We start from the raw sequence: 20910 nt of genomic DNA on the forward strand, positions 1-20910 counted from the left end.
AAAATCGATTTCTACTTTGATCTTCGAATGATTTTGCCACTTAAACATTTTTTTAATTCGTCCGAAATTCTTGTAAAGCGTCAAATAATTTTTTTTTTTTTTTCTGTACGTTTTTATGTTGGCAATTAAATCATCGGCGATATAAAACAACGCAAAAGCTCGCCGAAACGTCGTCAGGATATTCGACGGTCGACGTTCAACGTATCCTGTAAACGTTATCGAGATTTTTCGTGCTGTTTACGCCAAATATGCGATAGCGATTGCGTCGTGATGCTACTATCACGACGTGGACCACAGTAGGTGTCTGATACCTTTGTGTGACCCATGCGGTACTGATCACTCTCCAGATTGATCGCGTCCAAGATGATCTGGGTGGCCTTTTGCGGGTCGCAAGGCTCTTGCACGGCATTGGCGCACAGAATTTTGTATCTGCGTTCGTGGCCGATCGTGCCGAGTATTTAGCGGTGCGATGTGTTTGATGGCGATACATATTGGTATGTGACGATGTGTGTGTTCACAAAACAGACAGAAAAAAATCACCACGCCGAGTTAAAGGTTTATTGTATTATTGTTTCTCGTTGTTATAAAATCGAGAATACGGAGGGTGAGGGAAAGAGTTCAAAGGGATAACGAATGATATCTTTCAAGAATACTTTGATGCACTTCATGTCGATCTCGGTCAAGATAAGACGGTCATTTAAAGCGCAAAACTTTCAAGAAATCATAAAGCATATTAATTATTTAAAAAATATATATATATCTGCTCTTTAAAAACCGTCAGGCTTTATATTCACCGCCCAGTCGCTAAGGGGCATCGACGTATTTCAAGTACGACAATATAACAGGACAGTCACTTACGTCAACGATGTTCGAGAGCGATTAAAACTCGATTTCGTAATTACATATTTTATTTGTTAATATAATTTTTAAATTTGAAATAAATAATTTGCTGTAAAAATTTTTTTAATAATAAAAAACGAAAGCGAGGTTCTCGATAGTCGAACATCGTCAATCGCGTTCGAAGCCGCAAGATCATTGTCGGCCGAAGCCAGATCAAAAGCTGCGATCACGGCGGGCGGAAAGGGAAAAAACGTGCCTTGGTATGTCCAAGACGGTACATATCAGCGTCAAGACCGGTGGAGTCCAGAATTGCTGCGGCCGCGTCTTTGGGCTCCTTCGCCTTGTCGCACGCTGCGGGCGCCAGGATCTTGTACCTAAGGTGGGATATTGTGGTACATGGGGAGGAGGGGGGGGGGCAAACGTGCGAACTAATTAATATGGGTTTCTAGATATGAGTTTCCGTAGATTAATACTTCCTCTCGTTGTTCCTTGAGATCGGCTCACGCTCCCCTTCGATTCGCTAAGTTACGATTTTTTAAGACCTTTCGGAAACTGATTTTCTAATCTAATCGGGTGATTTAAACAAATTCGAGCAATAGATGCGGACATCTGATTGGATTTTCTATCTGTTTTCACGAAACGGGGCAGGCAAAACTGAACGACATTCGAATATAAATTGCATTCAATGTGAGGGTCAACGAATTTACGAGGCAAAATTCCAACGTGAATTAAATTACTGATTTGTAAAAATTAATCTTAATTAATATATTATTTGACGCTGACGTCTGATATTTTATTTTGTAAAAAAAAAAAAGAAATTATGTCGCGATATACGAACGAGAACCTCCGGGTTATTCACGTAGAAAAAGTGCCTCTAATTCTTCGAACATGAGGGTATAAACGGCGCTTATTCACCAATTTAGAAACATTGGGAGGGGGCGGAATAAAATCCATTCCTATCGACGGTACATCAACTAGCCTTAGTATGACCGATCCTATAGCTGTCCGGATCGAGACCGATTTCTTCGAAGCACTTAGCCGCGGAGACCTTCGGATCGCTTTCAGCCGCCATTGCGGCCGGCGCTAGGATCATGTAACTACACGGTACAATAAAAATTCGGTTACAATATTCGCCGAATTCGAGAAAAATAAATTTACCCATTCGTGCAAAAATATTTTTTGACAAAATTAAAATTATTGAGGGGAAAAAAAAAGTAAAAATATTAATCTTTAGATATTCTCAAAAGCTCTTTCAAAAATAGAACTATGTCTGTGCTTCCTGACTCTCCATAAATCTATAATAGCTAGCAGCAAAAAAAAAAAAAAAAAAAAAAAGAAAAGAAAAGATAAAAAAGGTTCTTACCGTAGCTTGAAATCAGGATACACCATTCTGTTAGGAAAACCTTTACGACAGATACGGATGCCTTCAAGCACACCGTTACAAGTAAGCTGATGCATGACCAAGTGGGAGTCGATCACACCCGGCTGCTTCAACTCGTTCGGGATGATGCAACGGACAAAGTGGGGCTGAGTAGCTCGTAGGGTAGTCATCAGGTTGTTCAACTGCTCCTTGTAGGAGGACGACACAGTGGAGAAACCACCGCCCTTCTTACCACGTCCGCCCTTGCCGCCGCCGCCGCCGCCGCCGCCGGCGTCACCGGATTGACCGGGATGGTCGGCGAAGATCTCTATCAGCAGCTTATTAGTAGATTTCTTGAACTGATCGACCACCGTGTCGTTCAACGGATCCTTGTTCTTCTCCAGCCAGCCAGTGATGTTGTACGGTACCTAAAATCAGCGAAGAAATTAAATTACGTTTCACAAACTGCACAGAATTAATTTCTTGCAAAAAAAACACTTCGTAATAATTGAAAATGTTACTTGCGGAATTTTCCCACGCGAGTAAATTAAATTTTATTTTCTTTCGCATAAAGTAAAAGAATTTCTTACGTTGCCGGCATAATGGCCAATGGCAAAGTGAGCCGCTTGCTGGCCCGGCTTAGGCGGCTTGGGCTTCAGATAGTTGGGACTCTTGCCGAGATGGTTGTTGTTCAGTTTCTCCTCGAAGGTCTTGTCGGTGGCTTTGGGGAACATAGACTCTTCCTCAAGAATGGAGAGGATACCCATAGGCTGTGTCGCAAAGGAAAGAAAGAAAAAAAGAACGCATGAAAATCCATCACGTTTCGTAAGATTTTGCATTTTCCAAGAGTAGCGTTACGCGAATACGGATGTCATTTTCTTTCTCGCTTTTAAATTATATATGTAAACTTTTTTTTTTACTAAATCGCGTTTGATTTTTAGTATTAAGGTCTTACCAGTAGGGAAAAAAAATTGAAGGCGCTTTTGATGTGCAAAAATATTTTTAAAATTGTCTGCAAAATATTTTACGTGTAGAAAATCTCGTTAGTGCCTTTTTATTGAAAACAAATGCCAAGTAATTTATTGATATATTTTGTTATCTACTTGTGCTCGATACTGCGACATTAATATACTTTTATTTTTGCGACCGTTAATCAATTATACCTTTGAGCATAGTACAAAATTTATAAATTAATTGTCGATTAATAATTACTCTTTGCAGACTACGTATAAAAAAAACGCTGCTCTTAGTATTGCATTATCATAATTCTACAATATGGATTTTGTGGAACAATGCTTCGGTATTTAATTTTCTTTATACTTTAAAATTCTACATTTAGCAAAAAAATTATCTATCCCGTCGCATTGATCCTTTCATCCGTTATAAGCTACAGCAATTAATATATACATGATATTTAGGGTCCACCGCGTAAGTTTATAATCGTGATTATTATAATTTCATATATTTAAATAAAAAATCTTGATGCAAAAATTATAATACGATCCTTTCTGTATTTAGAAAGCAAATAAACTTTATCTAAATATAAAAAAATATATAACTCAATTTATTTAAACATAAAAAAATATAAGAATATGCTTAAAATAATTACTTTTATTTAATTTTATTTAAGAAAACTTAATGTAATTATTTTCTAAATTCGTCAAATGAATGAAAGAACCGCGACTGAAATTTTCACGCTAGACCCACGTAAAGAAAGTTGTACTTATGTAATTAGGTACACACAGCAGACGAGGAGGCATAAAATTAATAAGAAAAGCACAAATACGGCTACAAACTCTGCGAGCAAACTAAATTCAAGCGCAAATTTCTACATTACTGGATCATATTTGAGCGATCGAGAATATCGAGTCCGTGTCCCGCGCGGACCTTCTTTACCTTCTCGATCAGATTGATCGTCGGCTCCAAGTCCAAGCCAAAATCGATGAAGGTCCACGCGATACCTTCGCGCTCGTACTCTTCCTGTTCGAGTACGAACATGTGGTGGTTGAAGTACTGCTGCAGCTTCTCGTTGGTGAAGTTGATGCAGAGCTGCTCGAAGCCGTTGAACTGCGTTCGTTCATGCACCACGATGCACACAGGCACACAGAGAGAGAAAGAGAGGAAGAGAGCAAGAGAAAAAGAAATAAAAAAGAGAGAACAGTGGAAAAAAAATGCATCGGTAGGACAGTATCGTGTGTCCCTTCGATTTTTTGATCTTTCGATCGGTTAAGACTTCTCGCAGCGTAATCGAAGGCGATGCTTGAAATTATTTTATAATAAATTGACCGATTAAAAATAATGGATATTTATTTGATAACGTAGATAATATCACTCGTATCAATTGTAAAAGTTATATTAACTCGCAGAGAAATTATTTCGTCCTTCGATTAACGTAACGAGAGGCGAGAAAAATAACAGTGCCCGAGTAAAGACATGTAGGAAGTAGTGTTAGTGTTCGATCGAGCAGACAGACAAGACAGGAAACGCATTCAGCGCGATGTGTCTCGAGCGTATTCGGAGAAATCCCGAATTTCCTCGGCGATCGGACCCGCGATCCGTCGATCCGCTTTGGCCGGGTGATACCTTCTCGAGCAAATCGATAGTCTGCTGAAGGTCCATGCCGAAGTCAATGAATGTCCACTCAATGCCCTCGCGCTTGTACTCTTCTTGCTCGAGGATGAACATGTGGTGGTTGAAGAATTGCTGCAATTTCTCGTTGGTGAAGTTGATGCACAGCTGCTCGAAGCTGTTGAACTGCTCGACCGAGTAGCGGCAGCGGAGCGGACGGGGGCCCATGCGAACGGGGGGTTTAAGCGAAGAACAGAGAAAAAAAAAGACAGGTGGGAACAGCCGTCATTAATGCTGCCTGATAACGTCAAAGGAGAACGTTCGATCGATGATTTTGACTTGTAACTTTCATCGATTCTAAGATTGGGTCAAAAGGGGAGGAATGATAGTGCACTCGATGTGCCCTTCGGGATTTATTGTAAAATGTGCGATAAACTCGAAAATTTTTTAATAATATAATAATGTAATATTATAATAAGAATTTCATAAAATAATTTTAATAATAAATTTAAATTATTTTTAAGATTTTATAATTATTTTAAATAATTTTCTATTAAATCTATTTAAATTTAAATAAAAATATAATTGTTCTTTTTTTTTTTTTTCAAGTTTATCGCACAAATAAAAAAGACACTCGCATGTGCCGTTACGTGATAAATGGTATCATGATGACACTCAATGTGCTTTTGTACGTGCGGGAAAATATAATTTATCACTAATTATTAAAGATTAATCGTCACTCTTTTCAAGCGACCTAATTACTAAATTTTACCCTCGTATAATATACATATAATTACTTCATTTCTAATTTTTTTTTTTGCTTCACGGTTCGTCCTGGTCTTTGCAGAATTACGAACCAAATCGAATGAATCGTCGAGAATAATAATGATGATGTTTGATTATCGTTCAAATCATTGAACGATTTCGGGGAAAATTTTCAGGCACGATTCTAGTGCCGTTGAGGATGTAACGGGACACCGTTAAAGGCGTAAAGGAAAAAAAGACTAGCTCAGGTGCCCGTATTAAGTATCTTCGAAATACGGTCGGCGTCTTCGTCGTTTTCGAAGAGCCAGAAAGATTACAACACAAGCACGAAAACCCGGTGAAAATTAACCGGAAAGCAACATTAACATTTATAATTCTTGCGAAGTTCCAGAAATCGTTTCGCTCAAGCTCGTTCGATGTCTTGCTCGTACGTCGTCCGTGGGATCGATCAAGTCCCAAGGTGCTGGATCGATCTGTTCAAGCCTTGATTTGAAATAATTGACAATACCTTCTCGATCAGCTCGATACAAGCTAGCAAGTCCATGCCGAAATCAATGAACACCCAATCGATGCCTTCCTTCTTGTACTCTTCTTGCTCGAGAACGAACATGTGGTGGTTGAAAAATTGCTGTAGTTTCTCGTTGGTGAAGTTGATGCAGAGTTGCTCAAAGCCGTTGTACTGTCATTTTTTTTTGCATTTGCATAATGCGTAGGCGTGCGACAGGAACAAGAGCGGGAGAGAAGAGAGTAGGCAGACGAATAGAATTGAGGTAGAGGAAGGAAAAAGAGAGAGAAAAACATAATTATCAATGAGACGAATACTTGAACAAAGTAAATTAAATGTCTGTGTCGTATGTGTGTTAAGTTTAACAATTTTATTAATTTTTCAAATTCTAATCTTTGATATTTTAGAAAAAATTAATTCAAATTATTAAGAATTAAATTAAAAGAATTTGACTTTAATTAGACTTCTTTATAAATAAATTTTTACTTTTTATCTTCAATAACGTAATTATTATTAGACAAATCTGATAAAAAAAAAAAAATTATTAGATAACACTTTGATATTAATTAATTTTCTATAAAATTTTGCCTTTTACGTAGAAGAGGAAAGTAGAACTAATCTAAGCAGAATGCGACGGGAATACTTGCTTATCGAAATCAATATATGCTGAAACCGTAAGATCGGCGATACAAGTAGAAAGATAGGAAGGAGAAAGATCAGGGATGAATATAAATGATTAACGATAAAAAAAAAAAACAGTGGACGATCACTTTGGTTTTAGAGTAAGCGTTAGAATGCGGTATCCTCTGATCCGTGATAAATTGTCAGGGATATACGCGTGCTTAGCTATTTCAATTCTCGTATGGTATCATTCGTTCGTTATTCAGCTTGCGCTTTATGTTCTCTTCTGCTTCCTGCCGTACCCGTCTGCCTGGGTTTTTACCGGCCAGGAATCGATCGATCCGTCGTCCTAATGTACCTTCTCGATCAAATCGATACAAGCGACCAGGTCCATGCCAAAATCTATGAAGGCCCACTCAATGCCCTCCCTTGTATATTCTTCTTGTTCGAGGACGAACATGTGATGATTGAAGAACTGCTGCAGCTTCTCGTTGGTGAAGTTGATGCAGAGCTGCTCGAAGCTGTTGAACTGTTCGAGAGCAAGAAACAGGCATGCGTATGTGTATGTCTTTTTTTTTTCTTTTTTTTTTTCTTCTTGACACTTTGTTCTTTTGGTTTTTTCTTGGCCTGTTTCTTTTGAGAGGTCTTTTACACACGTCTATATCCGAAGTTTCGTCTCGCGGCAAGTAATATGCAATTAAAATTTGTAATATAGTTTTTTTTTTTTTTTCGTCTCGTTGTAACTGGGATACGAGGTAGAAAAATAGATTCGTAAAATTCGAATTTTATTATCGATCGACACGAAACTTCGGATCGATCAAAATCTCATTACGGGGATTTTTTTCTGCAGGGCGTGTGATACGAATTGGCGGTGTTGCGCACCGTTTATCGCCAGGATGGATTGGTATTAATCGCATCGCGACCTAGCACGAGGTCGTTTTCTTAGGTCCAAACTTGTCAAAGAATATTCCAGTGACTCAGAACACGGAGAGATACAAAATTCCAAACAAGAGCGTGCTAAATTCAAAATTAATTAATAATATGTCTATTTGATTTTTAATATTATTATTCGTGGAAGTATCGTCACGATTTATAATTCGGCAATTTTTCTTTCAGATAGTATAAAACTTCAAATTATATAATTAAAAAAAAAAAGCTAATGCATTTAATAAATAAAAACGTATTAATTTTAATTTTGAATTTAGTCAATTCTCGTACGTGTCAAATATTTGTGATTGACCTTAATGAATATAAAATATACAGGGTCCAATAATGTTAATCTACGACCAACAATTACCATTACCAACTCTATCAATTACATCGGTAGGAAAACCACAGTAAAAAGGTGGTTCTGCGATTCTGACTGTCCTGTTATCTAATAGACAGTTAAACGTACGTGTGTACAATACAATACAAAAAAAAAAAAGAGGACGTGGGGCGAATGGTTAATCGTGTCTACACCATATTTACTCTACGTGAAGTCCACTGTTTCGATGATGATAAAAATGACAATGAATGTTCCTTTCACGAATGAAAAAAAATGAATCCCTTTACCTGCTGTTCCACTTTGAACCAGAGCGAATGAGCGTTCTTCGGGAGATCTAAGAGCGTCTAAAAGTATCTACGGGCATTCTCGATAAAAGGTTTCCCTATTTTCTAATCGGAGAAATTTATGCTATTTCTATGGAATATTTCTATGGAATCGTGCAGAGATATTCGGGGCAATCGAAGAGGGATCTTTCGAAACCATGCGTTTCTTACGTAAAAAAAATTAATTCATAATCAATCGTACTGAAACTCAGAATTAATTCCTCCTTCGCTTGATGTTAATTGATAATATTATGAACGATAAAATGACGAAAGTATTAATAAAATTACTCATCACATCCAACAAGAATTTACGGGATAATACAGAAACTCGGGAAATCAACGGCGCATCCAAAACTTACTTAAATTTTACGGTGACTTAAGAGGGATGTCTAACAATAAGGATTCGTTGACAAAATTATTCAATAAATACTACTAATTATCGAGACTATTCGGGACACGATGCAAATTCAATCAGAGGGTCTAACAATAAATAACATCTAAGTAAACGTTGAAATTTACGACAGCCTCCAAGGGACAGTGGAGAAACTCATACTTCATTGAGACTAACGATAAGATAACGTGCAGGACCTTAAATCATCTCCTAGAGAGATTGAGAAACGAAAGGGAGGTGGGCGGATCGATCGTTCACCTTCTCGATCAACTCGATACAAGCTAGCAAGTCCATGCCGAAGTCAATGAATTGCCAGACGATGCCCTCTTTCTTGTATTCCTCTTGCTCGAGGACGAACATGTGATGATTAAAGAACTGCTGCAACTTTTCATTGGTGAAGTTGATGCAGAGCTGCTCGAAGCCGTTATACTACGAGACACCGAGGTAACGAGATATAATTATCGGATTTCTCGAGGAGACTTCTCGACGACTTCGACAGAGGTACGAAACGGCTCGTGAATCACGATTCACTTCTCGTTCACGTTTTATCTCTCCTGTTTTTACTTTGTCGTGAAGAAAAGTGAAGTCTGTATGAATCGAAAGTGCGAGGAACTACGTCGCGCTTTCGGTATCCTTCCTTTTTTCGTGTATTCGATTATATTTTCGTTCACGTCGACGATTCAAAAAAGAAAAGAGATTTTTCCCTGTCTTATTATATGTATAATTAATTTTTTATATGTATATAAAACTATCAGAAAAACTGTGCAATGCTAAGAAAATTTGTTCTGCTAATTTTTAACATTAGGCATCTAGATAATTAAAATAAAAATCAATATAAAAGAATTAATTTACTTAATATTAAATTTGCATAAAATTTCATTCGCAAAAATCGTTTAGCTTTAATTTTACTATTGGTCCGATTTTTTTATGTTAAAGATAGATAAGAAGCATCGTTTAATTGTTATATAAATTGTTTGAGATTATACGAGACATTAAAAAAACGATAACGATTCCAAAAAATTTTAACCAACGACAAATGACGGAATGTAAGAAGACTACTAAATTTTTGCGAGAATTCTATGCAAAAATCGTCGACGGTCACGTTGCATATATGCGTATATATGTTTGTATATTTGTAAAAATCCCTCGGGAAAAACTTACGTCGAAAATCTCAAAACCGGCGATATCCAGTACACCGATAAAGTGCTGCCTCTTCTGCTTAGTATCCAGGGTCTCGTTACACTTCTTTACCAGCCATTTAAATAGCCTGTCGAACATCGCCTTCGACATGGCGCCTACGGAATAGGCTACCTGGTCCTTGTTGCGACCCTGGGTGACGAACTCGTTACCGACCTTGATCCTTGGTTTCAGCAAGTTCTTGTAAAGATCGGCACAGTCGCAGCCAAGCAGCTTAGCCACGCGCTCACCTTCCTATAATGAGAAATATTATAACACTTTCCTCCCTACTGCATTTTTACTGCGCCAAAAAAAAATAAAATAATAATGACATTTAAACTGAATAAATAATAAAAATTTAAATTTAAAATTAAAAATTAAATCTTTGTATCGATGGCAATATAATTAGTTTTTGAGTAATAGCATTAATTGTAAAATACGTACCTCAGTGCCATCAGCTTCGGCCTGTTCCTCACGACCCCTTTGCTTGAATTTCATTCCACCCATGTGCATGACGGCCGCCGTGATCTTGTAGATGTCATCCTTCTCTTCCTGAGTAAAGCCCAATACGTCGAAAGCTTGCTGTTATCGAAAAAAAATTTTATTAGCAAAGCCAGTCCCGTTAATATTCTAACGAATTGTTCTAAATACGAGAAATTGATTGGCGAGAGACTTAATAAATTTCTTAAACGTGCCTTATATTTTTTAAAATTTATAATTCTATTTCTAAATTTTATCAGACACAATTAAAAATTGAGTTAAATATTTATCGCTGATTTTAGAAGTCTTGAAGTATAATTTAATAAGTTCTGTATTATTATCTCTCGCAATTCAAATTCAGATAAGGGATCAGAAAAAAGAACGATCCCTAATCACTCGTCTACTGTGTTTTTCATTATCAATTTAACTTATTAACGAGTAAACTTCCGAGTGGAAATTCATCCAGATATTCTGATTTTGTAACTAGTGCGTTGCGTAAGGTCGTTTCGCGCAGCAGACAGCTGCGAGATAAATCACGAATTGGCTAGCTGATCATTAGATAACGATTAAGTTCAATTTCCACTCGGGCTTACATTGAGAAGCGGATTAATAAAGGACACGGACAACACAAATGTTTTTAAGCACGGCGAACGACCGATGTAATCAGTTACGTGGTAAATCGTTCGGTTACGTGCATAGAAGCTGCATGAGAAATAAAGCGAGAAAGAGAAAGAGAAAGATAGAAAGCCAGGCTTGGCATAAAACTTGATTTCACCAAAATATTAATTAAAATTAATCAATTACAATCAATCAAAAAAACTTAATCTTTTTTTTAATACAAAAATTTTCTATCTTATTATATATTAATATAAATTTTTTTTTTTTATTTATCAAGTACAATTTAGTAATAAGTTTTTTAATTTGTGATAACTATCGATCGTTAAAATCATAGATCAATTAATTCTCAATCAATCGAAATAGAATTAAAATTTATTAAAGTTGATCAAAAATTGATATTAATTGTCAATCAATTTTTATATTTAGTTTCAGTTATATAAGTTTAAAAAAAAAAAATTGAATTAACTGGTGAAACCAAGTGGAAGCAAAGCTTGTTTTTACAAGAATGGCAAGCCAAAAAAGCGAAAGCGAAGCTCGTGTTACGTGGCGATAGCTTTTTTTTTTTGTTTAATTTTTAAATTTTGGGTGTCAATGCGAATTAACACCCTCTACGTAATCCCTTAGGACCACGAAAGTAAGAGTAAAAAGAAGAAGAAAATACGTAGAAGACGAGAAAATCGCGAGCTTGATCTCTAGATCGTGCTCGTCGCAAATTGCCTTCTTTGTGGTAAAGAGGTTTTCAGGGTCAGCCTGAACGAATTCCTTCGCGGTCTTGGTTCCAACCCCCTCGCCTCTTTGAGGGGCAGCTTGGATCTTCCTTACGAATTTCGACGTCGCACTCGATCAATGAAGAATCGCTTCCTCGAGGCCGCGTCTCTGATCAAGTCTACCAAAGTTTCAACCTGGGATAGGACTTCTCACAGGAGAAGTAACTACTGTTCAAGGAAAGAGGATGGAAAAATCAACAGGGTTATAAACTACTGGGGCATGACATTCGAGGTGATGCTGAATCTCTTTAAATCGAGATAAAAAAAGAAGTCTTTCAACATTTTTTTAAATTGCTCCAGGCCAAAAAACTGGAGTAGGTAAAAAAAAGGGGGGGGACCAATACTACTGGAAGAGAACTCGAAAATATTGTACTATTAATTATATAGTACATTGCACAGAATTCGACGACAATACAGCAACAATCCATCTATTAAAATTTAATTTAATTTATACGTAATATGTAATTTGCTTTCATATTTTTTAATAATAATTAATTTATGTTATATCTATTGAGAACTAACTCTGATAAAAAATATTAATATAAAGAATATGTGATAAGATTTATATTAAGTAACATTATTGTTAAAAAAAAAGAAATATTAATTTTATACTTAAAATATTATTTTAGCATTTCTTTAGGCTTGTTTAAATATTAAAATAAATTAATAAATTAACACAATAACACAATAATTAAAAAAAATTGATAACAGAACCTTAAAAAATTAATATTACATTTTTTTTTAATATATGTATTGTTGCTTAATATTGTCGGTATTTATAAAATTACCCAATACTTAGGACAGAAAAACGGCAACGACGTAAATCTTCAAAAAATTACTTAATAAATTACTATTATTTATTAAGTTTTGCTATAACCATTGTATTTTTTTTTTTTTTAATCCACGTCGTTCGTGTATAAGTAGGTTCATTCATATCATCTAAAGATACGAGATCGAGAATTTTACAAAACGAAAGGGAGTGAGGGGAGAGGAGAATATTCTTTTTACAACTGGGGTAATATCTAAGGACTTACGTCCGTCAGTAAACATTCCTCGCCATCGTCGACGTTGGGGATCGTGATTTTTCCTTGAGACACGTTGACATAGTCGTATATGTTGTTGGACAAGAAACAGTTGTCTGCGAAGCATTTCGAAGAATAACATGTTTAAAATACAGCTCTAGAATTCGTTTCAATCTCAGTCGCGTCTTGTGAACCCCCGCGATCTGACTTTCGATCTGTCCTTAATCGTGGATCAACTTTCAACGTTGAGCTTAGATCCTCAATCGATTGCGCTGCCAATTTTTGAGACTCAAAGACCTTTCTAACATTAAAAAAAAAAAAAAGTGTCTTTTACTTTTGTTACGAAAAAAATGTATATCTTTGAGGTTTAAGGAATTTTTTTTTAATTTAATTTAATTAACGAGAAAAATCTTTTTGGATGATGATTGAGTTTCGAAGGGACGGAAAAAAACGACGATAGTGCTACGACATTTGCGTGCGTGCTTTATCAACAGCCTAACACATATGGGACGAGAAATAATATTGAGGTCGGCATATCGGGGAGCGGGTAAATGGGAACGATGAGTTTCTATCTTGGAAGAGAATATTTCTTCAGCGTAAGTTTCGCGCTCCCAATGTCCCCGCACCCCGATTGCGGTGGCAGGCAGCTTTCGCAGGCGGGGGGCGAGGAGGTGACGAATCCTCGGCCAAATTTCAGCACCACTTTGCTCATTGATAAAGAAAACAGAAGACTAATTCTTATTTGCATTGATCGAATTAAAATTTATTTAAAATTAATTTCAATAAAGAATAAAATTTAATTATTCAAAAACGGCTTTGTAAAATATGTAACTGCGATTATATAGTAATTAAAATAATAAATAAAATATTTAAAGATTTTAACTATTCGAACAGTAAATCACAGTGAAATTTTAATCTTTTTTTTTCATACTAATTCTTTAATATTTTATAATAAGGAGAAATTGTTTCAAAGTGAATTAATATTATTATTGAATAATTTCACAAAAAGCCAAAAGGGAGTCTGAATTTCGCCGAGGCTTGTAGACACCCTGGGATTGGACTTACGTCCGTTGCTTCCATTTGTAGGCAATCGTTGACTCCCGGAATTCTGGTTTTACCCTGGCAAATGTACCAATAGTCGCTGACCCGGGTGCCCAGAAGAGTCAGTTCTGTATTAGTTCATTCTTTTTTTCTATCAATGTTCGATCAGTAATCGACTAGCGAGCGATCGTGATCATTGTCGACATTGTTCTTTTTGCCATTATACAAAAATATTTTGCCTTTTCTCTCGAAAAATATAATTATATTAAGAAATAATGTTTTAATTAATTCAATAGTAATTTTTAAAAATATTAGCGGAATAACTTTATCAATAATTAAATCGATTATTAATGATTTACAAAGTAAATTCTATAGAATTTATTTAAAATATTTAAAATATTTTATATCAAAAAGTGATTAATGTCGTCGATGCTCGCGACAGAAGAAAATAATAGCATGTTATTTACGGAGAGTATTTGCTGAAAAAAACGATAAATGATAATGCAATAAAGAAGAAGAAAGGATAGAGTAAAGTACAGAAAAATGAAGGAAAGAGAAGTAAATAATGATATATAAATATCCGCATGTAATGCTGTAAAAATAAGTTCAGTTAATCACGTGGCGCATTGATGAGCTGCAATAAAAAGAGCAAAGAGAAAGAGATAGAGAAAGAGAAAGAAAGAGAAACATTGAGAAATGTAGATAGCACATAAGAAGAGATCATAGCACAGATCAACATTAACATGTACAAAATACAGGCAGTCAATAGAAGCTGACACAAAAATTTCACATGTATAGAAAAGAATCGTCACGCTTGGCGTAATTTAATGAGCGACGACACTTTTCCAAAAGCGGTCGCTATGGAAAGGCGACAATTACATACACAGAGGAGCTAGTGCTCAGAGAATTGGACCAGCAGGCTTTGAAAATAAAACAATTCGTCTACAAATAAAATTGACGATTTAACTAATTTCAAAAACAGACTTTATATGCAGATATAAATAGCGTAAAAAAATTATCTTTCGCCGCAGAAGAGTACGGCGATGGGAAAAAATTTAATAAAGTATGAAAGATTAATTAAAAATATATCGCTTTAAATATACGTCGTTTAAACGAATAAAAATAATTCTTTATAAAAAAATATTAAGCGCAGACGGTATTAAATACCTTTGAGAGTTTATTTTAAATTACTTCTAATTGAATTTGGCTGAAAATTTTCCGCTGGCGCGACTAATGACGCCAGCTGGTCCAGGTCATTGCACTTACATCGGTAACCACAAGCTCATCGCCGTCATCGAGGCCAGGAATCGTCGTCTTGCCTTGCGATACAAAGTAGTAGTCGGTGATGTTGTTGGACAGCAGACACATCTCTACAGGGTGACCAGATAGAAAGAAAGAAAACATGCAGGTGGTTAGAACAACCGATGCCGGCCATTTCCTGGTGGCTTTCCATCGTACTATCTAAAGGTCGTATCTACAGGGGAATCTATGAACCCTCGTGGGGTTGCGGGCTCTCTCAACTGCATCTCAAAGTGAAGGAAATCTCGGCGGGAAAAGGACGGCAACAAGATGCCACCTGCGTTCATCAGGGGTTCATCAGTTCGACGAAGAAACTGTCAAAGCTTTCCGAGTCTTCCTCAAAAAATTTAATAAATTAAATAAGTTCTTAATTAAATTCTTAAAATTTTTAGAATTAAATTTTTCAAATTAATTTTTTGTAAATATTTTAACACGATTTTACTAGATTTTTAAGTAAAATTTTCTGATTCAGACACCGGTTTTGGAATGATTCTTCGTCTACGATGTTAACTTACGTATGTACATACATGTTCTCAAAATACTCTACGCTAGAAATACGTTTCTACGGTATAGCTCTGCAAAATACCGCTACTCCTTTTGCGGATTACGCCTTGCTAGGAGGATATAATTATATACAAAGTGTCCCAACCATCTCGCAAAGAGAAATCTACAGTACTGGCACGCTGTTCTATGAGAGACACGCAGCTATCGTCGAGTTTCTACTTTAAAAAATAATTATCTTGTTCTTTTTTTTTTTAATAAAAACTAAGTACTTTAATAATATGCTTAAGAGCTCTAATTAAAATTTTTGAATTTTATTTTGCGGATTAGAATTTTAGCAAGCTTGTGAGCTTTTGCAGCGTCAAAAATTTTATTCAAGATCGATCTTAATAGACACGTTTCTCTCATAATACCTCGTTTTAGAGGCGTTACGAATTGCCTGCTACAGTTCTTCCAGGCAATTCACGGTTAATCCACGAAAATCGCCAACTGTGGTCAGGCACCGATCTAAGGTATCATGTACAAGGGGATAAAGGTAAACAAGAGGCTAGATATCCTGCGATATTCGTCATCGTCAGGGCCTTACGTCGGTCAGCAGACACTCTTCGCCGTCGTCGACGTTCGGGATCGTTGTCTTGCCCTGAGATACGAAGTAGTATTCGGTGATGTCGTTCGATAGGAGGCACATCTCTGCGTGGAATGAGGATAATTTTGGCAGTGAGAACATTTTCTGATGCGCGCGAGGATAAAAGGCAACCCTTCGGATAATATCCCGCATCGTTCGCGCGAAACCTGTTTTTCTTTCGGACTCCGCAGTACCTGTCTTATCTTCCCGAACTGATCTCGTTATCAGCAAGAGCATTCACGAATGCTCCGGAAAAAAAAAATCGCTAGCTCGAGAAAAATTAATTTATTATCTCCCGAAGAATAATTAATTATCATACGTTACACTAAATCTAGAAAGTACAATTAATTTTTTTTTTTGTAATTTCGTTGAGTTATCGCATCAATTATTTCTTTCATCGTAATCGTAATAAATTTGCGTAATTAACTTTCTTTGCAGAAATAATTGTATTAAATTCTATTTTTCTCGAGGTAGCAATCATTTGTCAATATGATCCTATGGGGAAAATATAATGCGAATCGTATTTGGATTTCTCTCACGCGGAATATTAATGATCTTACCCTTCAGTCCTTTCACTGATCCGGACATCATCTGATAGAAAATGTGGTAGGAACGCTCGAGTGCTTGTTGAGAAATTACACGAGCCTTCTCCAACAGATCTATACAAGAAGAAAAAATTATTAAAAAAAATGTATTTAAAATTATAAATTAAAAATGTATTTTTTTATAGAAAGAAATATCTTTGCACGAAATATTCTACATAAGATTTCGCACGCTCCGTTTCTTTGTACAAATGTAGCAATTAAATTTTCATTAAAATAATATTGCGTAAACATTTTGCTTTAAATAATATCTTCATTAATAAAATTGACCGCGTCTGTCAATAATAAAATAATTTGATTAGAAAATAGCAGCATGCATAAAAATACTTTATCCATACATTGTCGTTTATAATGCTTGGATCGAGCAAGAAAATCACGACGACGATGCGAGTGGATTTTAAGCCAAACGATACGAAATGAAACGGTCGCAAAAATAACCGGACGCAATTGAAGAACGACGATGTAAATCGCGAATCGACGCCAACTGCGCCTCCGAGGTGTGCGTTTGCGTCGTGACGATAATAAACGCGTACGCCTTCCGTCACCTTGACGTGACTACTAAACGCCGGATGCGATTAACTGTGTAAAATTAATAACTGCATGTCAATTTCTTTTCCGGGACGGAAAATCCGCGTCAAGTACGAAAATACGTTCGAAGATACTCACATGTTTCGATATCGGCACCGGCCAGCTTTCCGGAAGGACCGAAGTGAATACGGATGAATTTACCCTATTCAAGACGAAAGAAAGATATAATAAATTTATCTAATAATTAAAAGATTAATTATTTGAATTACGGTGGACGACAATCCGTTGTCGTAAAAAAAACGTTCTTATTTTCTTTGAATTAAAACAGATGTAAGAAAAAGTTTAGCATAACAAATTTAAAATAATGTAAAAATTATTAAAATATTAAGTATAAATAGTAGCTTGTACGCAACCATTTATCTCCATGAAATGTGGGAATGGATATTTTATCCCATCGAACGCGTCGCGTCTTAAGCACATTAAAATAGAAGCACTTACGAAACGAGAGGAGTTATCGTTACGGACGGTCTTGGCGTTACCAAAGGCCTCCAGGACGGGGTTGGTTTGGACGACCTGGTCCTCTAGAGAACCCTTCTTCTGACTTCCCGAATCCTCCTTATCTTTCTTGGTCGAGGCACCGACGGTGGCAAAGTACGCGATTACTTTTTTCGTATTCTCAGTCTTTCCGGCACCAGACTCACCGGTGATCAACATAGACTGGTTCTCGTTGTCTATCGGAAACAAGGGACACACAAATTTTTTTATAACGTGCGGAATAAAAAAAAAACCTCAGCCTCGATGTGAATAAAATGACCAACGATTAATTTGATTACTCAGAGCAAGTTAATGTAGATTGTTATTAGGATAATCGATTTGACGTTTCAATTTTTTATAAAGTAAAGAATTTTTCTTAATGATATTATCTTGAAATTATTTTTCGTGATATATGTGTGATAGTTTTGTACTTACTGGTGAGCATGTTCACGTAAGCTCCGTCAGAAATAGCGAAAATGTGTGGTGGCACCTCACTACGCCTTTTGCCGCGGTATAATTTGGCGCACCTGCTGGTGTACACGGGGAATCTTTTGTAGGGATTGATAGCCACGCAGAATAGGCCGGAATAGGTCTGCAAAAATCAACCATCGTTTATAGAACGAGCGAGTCGAGGCTTTGAGGAACGTTTCATGGCTTGACCGGTCTTTACGGCTCGCCAGAACGAAAATAATTATCTCGATTCTCGGCGTGCAATCTATTTCGCTCGCACAAGAGTCGAAGACGACATACACAAAAAATTGTAGATAGACTGCAACTGTAAAAATTTCACGAGATCGGTAAAGAGAGTTGTATATCACATACAATTAATTTAACTTATGTACATCACGTAAGAATATAAAATATAAAAGTTACAGGACTTTTAATTATAAAAATTCCTTCAGACGTGACGATAAAATGAGTTATTTAATAAAAAAAAATTTTCTTGAATTAGAATTATATTTTAAAGAAATTTAAATAGTTGAAGTTTGTCTACAAAATACATTGTCGATACTGCTGCATTATTTCTTTGTGTTAATTTTTAAAGAAATAATTACTTCAAGTTTTATATGAATAAATTAATATATTTTTATTAATAAAATTACTAAAATTTTTTTGTTGAAATAATTTTATAAAATAATACAACAAGATCGACGAAAAAAAATATATATAGAAATAAAAATAGAATGCTGATGCAGAAGTAGTCCATCTCCCATCGTGATGGATGCCACTCGTGTCTTGAAACGAGAGTATCCTTCAAAATCTTCACTTTGTGAGCACGTGGATTTTGGAGCGCACTCGATCAACGAATACAACATTCAGAAATCAAACATTGACAATATGTGGAAAACGAATTGATTGCGCATTCTGCATGCGAATCAAATCGAAGAGAACCTTGCGAAAAGTTGGCCGACGTAACAAGCATTTTACCAATCCGAAAAGAAAAAAATAACTTTCACAAACGTGAAAAAAAAAATAACAAAACGTCGCGGCACGTCATTGTGCTTTGCGCGACAATTTTCTCAAAAGAAAAAGGAAAAAAAATCATGCATTTTCAGACGAAACTAAAAATGTAATAAATATAATAAAAAACAAAAAGTAAAAAATTAAAGAGACGTCGCAGCACGTCATAGTGCTTTCGTAACGACGTCGCTCTCTCACAAAAAAAAAGTCAAAATATGATAAATATAAAAAAAATCATGCATTTATTGATAGTAAAAATATCGAACGGTGAAGGAAAAAAAATTCTCGTTCAATGGAAGAAGGAACAATTAAAAAAAAAAAAAAAAAAAAAAAAAAGAATAGAGAAACCAGGAGACGTCGCAACATATTGTCCTGATTACGACGACGTTCCTGAAGATTTGTGCATCCCGGTGAACATCTGTCACCGATGGCGAACGACGACTAAAGTCGAAGAACCCTGTGAGACGTCGCTGGACGCGTCTTGGCGTTTTAAGCGACGACCCGATTCTTCGGAAGCACACGAAAAGGAAAATCGCTCGCAAGTTGAACGGGGACACTCATGGTCAGACAAAGCCAAAAAGTCCTCCGCATTCTCGGGCAAAGAGAAGGGAGATGGGGTTGCGAGCATCTTCCCACGGGGAGTGAGGAGCCTTACGTAGATGAGCTTGGCGTAGTAACGCTGCTTCAAATTGTGGAGGACCGAAGCATCGTTGAGGTAGGTCAAATTGGACATGTCCTCGCATTTCTCATACTTGGGCGGGTTTACTTGCTGCAGCTGGTCCTTCTTGTAGTCCCTGGTCTGTCATCGGTTCCAAAAGGAAAGAGAAAAAAAAGCTGCGTTAGTAACGTGATCACGACAATCGACTTACGTAGATCAGTTTGGCGTAGTAGCGCTGCTTCAAATTGTGCAACACCGATGCCTCGTTCAAGTAGGTCAGGTCGGCCATGTCTTCGGCTTTCTCGAATTTCGGTGGGTTCACTTGGGACAGCTGGTCCTTGCGAAACTGTTTCGTCTGCGCGAGCATTTTTTTTTTTTTCTACCTTTTTTTCTCTCGCCATTGTATTAATCGAATGGTTCCGTTATCAATCTCTCGAAGTAGTACGAGAAATGGATAATATATCGGAATTTAAATATATTTAAATTCTATATTCTCAATTTAATTATATCCCGAAATATATTCCTTCAATTTAATTTATAATTTAATTGCAAAAATTTATTAAGATTTATAATTAACTAACTAAGCATTATAATCACATTTTGCAAACAAAGATAAATCTTGAAAACACGATATAATTCATTTATCTTTTCAAGTGTCATTTATTGATTAGTGGCATTAGAAAAAGTAGTTAATCTGTATTTAGAAAACTTACAAAATGTGGATAAGAAATGGAGGAAGACGACACGGTGTTTTTTTTTTTCCTAAATGAATTTAATTGCGTAAAAAGATTTTTTGGCAACGATCAATGATATCTCTGTGCCTTCGTTTATCTCATCCTCTCTCTTTTCTTTCTCTCTCGCGGCATTTTTCACGAACCCCGCACTCGGTTGCTGTTCTAAAAATACATTGACCCGCGTTTCGAGAAGTAGCGTTTCGGCTTATTATTACGCCAGGCGC

The 20910-nt window shown here is 36.2% G+C and overlaps 2 protein-coding genes across 16 annotated transcripts in view; one reads left to right on the forward strand and one right to left on the reverse strand.

Moving 5' to 3' along the window:
* Positions 1-20910, reverse strand: part of Mhc (myosin heavy chain) — a 42230-nt gene that overhangs the window by 16950 nt on the left and 4370 nt on the right. For 3 of the 14 annotated variants that reach the window (XM_070658806.1, XM_070658794.1, XM_070658795.1), the window contains exons 3-14: positions 19950-20093; positions 18269-18425; positions 17798-18030; positions 17438-17501; positions 16730-16828; positions 15011-15114; positions 10261-10398; positions 9802-10071; positions 7018-7188; positions 2791-2970; positions 2204-2628; positions 1097-1214 (exon numbers count right to left, since the gene is read on the reverse strand). In XM_070658806.1, coding sequence (XP_070514907.1) covers positions 1097-1214; positions 2204-2628; positions 2791-2970; positions 7018-7188; positions 9802-10071; positions 10261-10398; positions 15011-15114; positions 16730-16828; positions 17438-17501; positions 17798-18030; positions 18269-18425; positions 19950-20093 — 2103 coding nt within the window. Of the gene's footprint in view, positions 1-311; positions 430-1096; positions 1215-2203; positions 2629-2790; positions 2971-4096; positions 4268-4783; positions 4955-6041; positions 6213-7017; positions 7189-8898; positions 9070-9801; positions 10072-10260; positions 10399-12715; positions 12820-15010; positions 15115-16130; positions 16235-16729; positions 16829-17437; positions 17502-17797; positions 18031-18268; positions 18426-19949; positions 20094-20163; positions 20308-20910 lie in introns of all 14 variants that reach the window. The other 11 variants (XM_070658803.1, XM_070658801.1, XM_070658805.1 and 8 more) reach the window with 11 other exon arrangements.
* Positions 1-20910, forward strand: part of Usp30 (ubiquitin specific protease 30) — a 44565-nt gene that overhangs the window by 8481 nt on the left and 15174 nt on the right. The gene's annotated exons all lie outside the window — the stretch shown is intronic.

The sequence above is a fragment of the Cardiocondyla obscurior genome, linkage group LG07 (assembly GCF_019399895.1).
Source record: "Cardiocondyla obscurior isolate alpha-2009 linkage group LG07, Cobs3.1, whole genome shotgun sequence".
NCBI classification, from domain to species: Eukaryota; Metazoa; Arthropoda; class Insecta; order Hymenoptera; family Formicidae; genus Cardiocondyla; species Cardiocondyla obscurior.